This window comes from Anser anser (genome assembly GCF_964211835.1).
Source record: "Anser anser genome assembly, chromosome: 19".
In the NCBI taxonomy this organism is placed as follows: domain Eukaryota; kingdom Metazoa; phylum Chordata; class Aves; order Anseriformes; family Anatidae; genus Anser; species Anser anser.
This window is the reverse complement of record NC_139740.1, coordinates 11,365,006-11,372,006: the sequence shown is the minus strand read 5'-3', so window position 1 is coordinate 11,372,006 and position 7,001 is coordinate 11,365,006. Positions and strand designations below refer to the sequence as shown.

The 7,001-nt window shown below is 39.6% G+C and overlaps 1 protein-coding gene across 1 annotated transcript; it reads left to right on the top strand.

The window, feature by feature from the left end:
• The first annotated feature begins 84 nt into the window (after nucleotides 1–84).
• Nucleotides 85–6,833, top strand: LOC310884100 (protein Njmu-R1). The gene is made up of 10 exons (XM_083805431.1): nucleotides 85–657; nucleotides 921–1,001; nucleotides 1,453–1,578; nucleotides 2,012–2,152; nucleotides 2,358–2,415; nucleotides 3,090–3,209; nucleotides 3,838–3,902; nucleotides 4,024–4,160; nucleotides 4,638–4,741; nucleotides 5,312–6,833. Exons 1-10 carry the CDS (start codon nucleotides 527–529, stop codon nucleotides 5,519–5,521), a joined length of 1,173 nt encoding a protein of 390 aa, XP_083661557.1. The 5' UTR covers nucleotides 85–526; the 3' UTR covers nucleotides 5,522–6,833.
• Nucleotides 6,834–7,001: the final 168 nt, after the last annotated feature.

Sequence of the window (7,001 nt, the reverse complement as noted above, 5' to 3'; positions counted from 1 at the left end):
CCGGCTGTGCCCGCCGCAGCTCGGCGGTCCCGGCATGCCGCGGGGTGGGGGGGGTGAGAGGGAGAGGGCCGGGACGGGGCAGCGGGGCCGCCATTTTGTCTCAGCTTCTGCTGAGGGGTCGGTGGGGGAGTTTCGCGTTTTCCTGCGTGGTGTTAGCGAGAAACTGTTGGTTTGGGGGTTTTTCTGTCAAACCAGAGCGGGCAAAAAGCTGCTCGCTCTTAAACCGCTCGGTATAGCGGTTTGGGCCGTGATGAAGGTTTACTGGCCCGGGTTCCGTATCGCTCCCCTCGTGTTTCTCAATAAATGGCACTAACGCAGCAGCCGCAGCGCTCCGCAGGCGGCAGCTGCCCCCCAGCCGCCCTGCTCTAATGGTGGCTGCCCGTTACCGCCTCCCGGGGCGGGCGGGACGAGCTGAGGCCCAGCCCCGCGGGCCGCCCGCCCCTTCCCCGCCACCCTGCCCGGCATCAGGGGCGGGGAGCGGCGGCCGCAGGGGCCGGGCGGCGGCTGAGGGGCGGCGGGGGCCGGGATGCTGCCGGCGCTGCCGGATGGCGACGAGCGGGAGCTGGAGAGCAGCGAGGAGGGCGGCGCCGGAGAGGAGCGGCGGCCGGAGCGGCACGGCAGCACCTACCACAGCCTCTACGGCTACCGGAGCCGCAGGTGAGGGGCCCTGCGAGGCGGGTGTGCCACTGGTCCGCCCCGCGGGGAGGCCGGTTCCAGGCCTCTTCTGTTCCCAGCTGCTCGATTTCGCTTTTTTTGCTCTCCTGCACAAGATTTTGTTCTGTTTTTTTCCGTCTGATAATATCCTCGTTTCCTGCTCCCGCTTTAAAACGCCCCCAGGCAGTACCTTTCCCCACTGCCTGTTCTGCCTGTATGTTATGGCTGTAAAAAACTAAAACTGATAAGAATTCCTTGATTTTAAGATCTTCACAGCAGGGAGCAGACAGTGGGGATGGCAGTCCCGGCAGTGCAGCGGCAGAGACACCCTCCAGCGAAGATTTCAGGTAAAGCCAATCTGCAGAACTACATAATCATCTGTTACATCCCATTTTGATGTCTTTGCCATATTGTTGTTCTAATGTAGATAATATATAACTAAAAATTGTAACCAATTTTAATTTGACAAGTTATGTTTCGACAAGCTGTGCAATATGGTTGTTGCTCTGTTACAACTACAGAAACAGAAATGAAGAGGGCCCGTGACTTTGTCATAGATGCTCAGGAGTTCAGCATCAGCTGACACCACAGCTCCAGACTTCTGGTCTAGTGGACAAACCACTGAATGCATTTCTGATGGGCCAGAAGTCAGAGAGTTATCTGTAAGCCAGGGAGAGATCACAGTGGTCTCCCTTCTAGAAGCAGGTGATGACTGCAAGCAAGTAGTTCTGCTCTTGTTTAGAGAAACAAAACAGTTACATTTGCTTTTTGCTAATGATTTCATCTTGCTTTTTAAAGCCTCACCTTGCTGGACACTAACTTACCAACTGAAGCAGAAACTGAATTGCGTAGTTTTATTGCTAAGCGTCTGACTAAAGGAGCCCTTTTTGAAGGGATGGGAAATGTAGCATCTGTGGATTTGAGGTAAAACATGCCTTTAAAAATTATTTATGAATGAGAAGCTCTAGGAAATACTGTCAGCATTGCACACCTTGCTATCTACTTTTGGACTTAAGTTTAGTTGTAATTACATGTTCTCAGTCTATTGCTGCTGTTAATAACAGCTGTACACAAATAGTACTTTTCTCTTTTTCTGGGTAGCTTTGAGAAAACTTCCATAGTAAATAATTTATGGCTTGCGTACTTAAAAACTGTTACCTGTATTTATGACTATTTCCAATTAAACTACTCTTAGTGTACTGTAGAACGAAAAAAGAGAAGATCTAAGATAGTTCTGTGTGTGACTATGAGAGCCTCCTGTGCTGGGATTGAAAATTACTTACTGAAGTCATATGTCCAGTTTTCACATTAATTTAAAGTAACGTACCTTTAACTATTTTTTTTTTTTACTGCACAGCATACCAGAATATAAAGTTGGTTGTTATTACTGTCTTTTGAAACAAGAAAATCTTCTAGAAACACCAATACTGGAATCGGACATAAATGCTTCAGAATATGTGGTTTGTTTCCTGGGTGGCTCAGAGAAAGGTCTGGAACTATATCCTTACCTTTTTACGCTCCTTATCTGTGTGGATAGAGAAATGGTGTAAAAACGATGTTCTCTTTTTGTCCGTTTCCTGCTTGAAATGAGCCCATTTGTGCATATGTTCCAGTACATAACTGAAAATGTCAGTAACAACCATGTCCTGAAAGGGCAAAATACAGATTTTAGCTGATGTATCTTATTTTCCTTAAGAAGATACTTTCAGACTTGAGCTGGACAAATACATTCAAAGTCTCAAGCTAAGCCTTGATGTGGAGGTAAGGTCTAACTTTTCTTTTTTTTTTCTTTTTTTTGAGTAGTGAATATGACTTTTTAAACAAATTTATTACTCAAGCAGTCCAGAAGAATTATATAGGGACAAAACTCTGGGAGAGATACATACTAGCTTCACTGCAGAGATTGTGAATGTCTTAAGTACTGACAGCCACGCAGGTTAGAAGGGGAAAAAAAAAAAAGATTTTTTTTTGTCAGTCATAAATTGCGTAAAGGTTACCTGTAGCTAGCTTGAGAGAGAAGAATGACTAATAAAATATAATGGTCTACAGGAAAGTTATCCATGTCCACTTAGATTTTTACCACTTCTGAACATTAAAGAAGGATTTTTATTGGTGGGTCTTGTCACAATTCTTCTAACAGAAACTATGTGTTTTAAGTTACTGTTTCATCCTGTCTGCTGGTGCACTCTCTTTGCTCAGTAGATCTGCTAATATATTACAGATTTTTCTACTATTTGAAATGTGAAATCCTTCGTAGCTTATATTCCAAAAGGTGTAGCTTTAAATGTCAAACTCATTATTTTAGTCTAGTATTGTTTGAAATGAAAAAGGATTTGATATTCAAATATTTTAGGTTTAATAAATTATTAACAGGCTTCTATTTGTGTAGAAATCTAATTTGTAGTTAAAAGCTTTGATGTTTCAACTTTTTACAGCAAAAAAACTTGGAGACCTATGTTAACCCCTATTTGAGAAGCTGGTTTGAGAATTCCATATGCCCTATTCAAAGAGTAGTACAGCTCTTTCAGGAGAAACTCACCTTCTTGTTACATGCTGTAAGTGTATTTTCAAACTGGGTAACTAAAAAGGGTTCAGAAGACATCTCAGTGACTGTAACGTGTTTAAAATGTTTCTTACATTTGCTTTCTCAAACAGGAGTAAATAAGGAACACCATTTGTTTTGAAGTTCAGGACAAGTTCTTCTTTCCTGCTTTATTGCTAAGGATGCTTAGCAATTTTTTTCATCAAGACTCAATAAACTGTAATTTTTGTAGTTAACTAGTTTTAAATTACTTAGTAGTGTCCAAGTAGAATGAGAAAACTAGACGTGGTCTGAGCAAGCTGTCCTTGCTATAATCCCTGTGAGTCAAAAGGGCTGTTACATTGCCTGTATGCTTCATGTAATTCCCTGGTACAAAAAAATAAAATTAATCCTAGCATTAGCCCGTGAGTTTAAGAAGATTTTGGATGGAATAGCTAATAAAGTGTAACCAGTGTATTTCTTCTGAATGCAAAGACAGCTGCAATGATTATGATATGGAATATTTCCTTTCTACTCTTATTCTGAAAACAGTAAATGTGAAAGTACTATGTTACATACTTATTGCTAGTAACTACAATATAGCAATAGAAGTAATATCCAAGTTGCATTTAGCTTTTTAACTTTTGTTTGTTCATTTTAAGGCATTGAGTTATACTCCCGTGGAAGTAAAAAATGCAGATGAAAGAACAGAAAAAGACATTAACAGGTAAGGATACTTTTGAAATGAAGGTACCTGTGAATAACTTGGCTTCTTTGTATGACACCTTCCTGTTCTTGCTGTTCTGAAACTATAGAAACAAGCAGTTCACAAGAGCTTTTTGTGTCAGGTTTCTGGCAGCTGCCAGTCTCCAAGGACTTGTTCAGGAAGGCACAATGACCTCCTTGTGCATTGCCATGACTGAGGAACAGCACAAGTCAATGATTATAGACTGTAGTGGACCCCAGCCTCAGCTGCACAATGCAGGTGAGATTACAGCTGTTATCCCCCTTGTATCCCTCAGCTGCTGAGAACCCTTAACCTTAGAAGTAGTTGAGGATATTCAGCAGCTCACAGATTTATGCCCAGAAAGTCTGGATTCTGTCTGGAAACTAGAACACCTGTTTACCTGTGAGGTAGCAGACCATTTTTTTTTAACCTGTGGTAGTTTGCAGACCATGAAACTATGATTTTTACACTTCAGGGAAGCTGCAAAATTATTGTAAAAAATCCAACCAGAAAAAAAAAAGTTCTGAATTCAACAATCAGAACAGAATTTCATATAATCGTTGTATCTATGTTTGCTTTTCTACATGTACTGTTTTTCTTAAGTCTTAACTCCTGACCCAGGTATATTATTACCGGTTGATGTACAAGAGCACTTAAACAAGGTGAATGCAGTTATATATCTATGTTGAGCCCATTTCCTTTTTGCTCATTTCTGTGTTCCTGAACACATAACAGGGAGCAACAGATTTTGTGAGGACTGGATGCATGCTTTTGTAAACGGTGCCGAAGGTGGAAATCCATTTCTCTTCCGGCAGATTTTGGAAAACTTTAAATTGAAGGTAACTGTTCATATTTGTTAAAGACCTGGAACAGACAATGGGTTATTGAGGGACAAGGTTACTGCTTTTGCACCAAAGAAGAGTTTTAGGTTACTTACAATGTCTGTACATCATTGACTAATTACCTCTAAAGTTTAATTTTAGAACTGGCTTACTGTAGTTGACAAGACTAGAATGTAAAGCAGCATGAAAGTTTCTTCAGCAAGTACTCCAAAGGCCTTTTCTCCTGTTTCAAATAAAAACTTTTTTTTTCCCTTAAAATAGTGTTAGTTTGAGCTTTGTACATACAGTATTGTATAATTGGGTAATATGCATTCAGTTTTTTATACTTAGGTGACCTGTCATAATAGAAGAGGTAAATGCTTGATACTGCAACTCGATAATGTCCACATCTTCTGCATTGTTAGAGTAATAGCGGTAATATCCATCAATGACATTACTCAATTCTTACATTACTCTTGAATAGTAGTATAAAATTCTTTACTTCTACTGCTATTCTTCCTGCACTTTTCTACGTTATTTTCTTTCCATGTAGAAGGATAAGAAAATTCTCTATAACTGTCTTTCCAGGCTATACAAGACATTAACAACCTGAAGAGGTTTATTCGACAGGCTGAAATGAACCACTACGCCTTGTTCAAGTGTTATATGTTTTTAAAGAACTGTGGCAGTGGAGACATCCTTTTGAAGATTGTTAAAGTAGAACATGCAGAAATGCCAGAAGCCAGAAATGTAGTGACTGTCCTTGAGGAATTCATGAGAGAAACAGCAGTGGCTTAAAATTATCTAAATTATTCGACACTTGTTGGAGGGTATTGTATAAATCATTAATTTCTTCTTTGCAGCTTAGTTTCACTATTGAAGAAATTTTAATTTATATTTACAAGTATTACCCAAGTCAAACCTAAGTTGCAATTTCAACTACTTTTTTTTTTTTTTTGGAGAAAGCAGTATGAGCTTTTTTTTATTGATTTACACATTAAAATGTGTAATTGTGTTTTAATGTGATTTACACCAGATCTTACAAACTCACGCATGGTTTTCAGTGCTTACCAGATTCTCCAAATGACTTGTGTTCTTTTTCTGACAAAGTCATGACATTTGTTTTTACTGTCATTGTATGGAAAAGAAAAATCCCTTAGCTCACGAGCATTTCGGTGTTCTAGCTATTTTAAATATATTTGAAATTATCATGTCTAATCATTAAGATCTGGTTAGTTTTAATAGAAAAAGAAGCACAAACATTTGGATAAATCATAACAAATGAGTTCATCATTGTCTCTTCATATAAGAGAACAGGGGTAACAAGTCTGTAGCTAGTTTCTACGTTCTATTTTCAAAGCAGCAGTTTGTTCTCCTACTAAATAAGCAACTTGTTAATTGATAGGAAACAGAATTGCCTGAAGACTGAACAGAGTTTTAGGAATCAGTTTGCATGTGCTTCTATCAATGTATATATATGCTGGTCAGGCATGTTAAATTCCCAGGCTAGATGATGAATTAAATTCTTCATTAGTTTGCATTTTTTGTGATCAAGATCTTCTTTGTACATTCCTAGTACCCAGTTTGCAAAATTGAAAATAATCGTTTTCCAGTAGTGAGTAATTAATTCTGAAGATTTTGTAGGTGCAATATTAACTTAATAGAAGCTTTTTCAGAAATTGAAGTAAACTAAGTTTCCAAATCAATTATTCAGACTTGAAAACACTTGACTGTATTTCAGCAATGAATTCTTATCCACATCATGGGACATTCAGACAATAGAATACTTGAATATCTTTGCCTACAGATGGAATCAAAACTAGCAAGGTCTCTGGGTGACCATATAATTGAGGACTATTTCTGCAATCTGATATAAGCAAAAGTGCCTACTGCTTTCCTTTGCAGCAGAGGGTGTTTGAATGCCTAACTTGGAACATTTGAACAACTCTCCCATTCAAGGCCTGAAACACCAACTATAACAATCTCCCTGATGCAGTTAAGTTTGTTTGTTCTGCCAGTCCTGTATACTGTGATAAGTCAAAAGCTTTCCGGTGACGGTGCTGTGTTGGACCTATAATAAGGCTTACAATAAAAGGTATTCAAATCCTTAGTAGTGTGTCTACAGTGAATTACACGTGAGTGTTGTCCTTGATGCCTCCTTTTAAAATACTTCATTCACACAATGGAGGGGAGTTGCTAGTGGAGGTGCTAGTGTAATGTGCAGGAGTCTGCAACTGTCATAGTGACAGCAGGGGTGACACGTAACATATATGGGAAG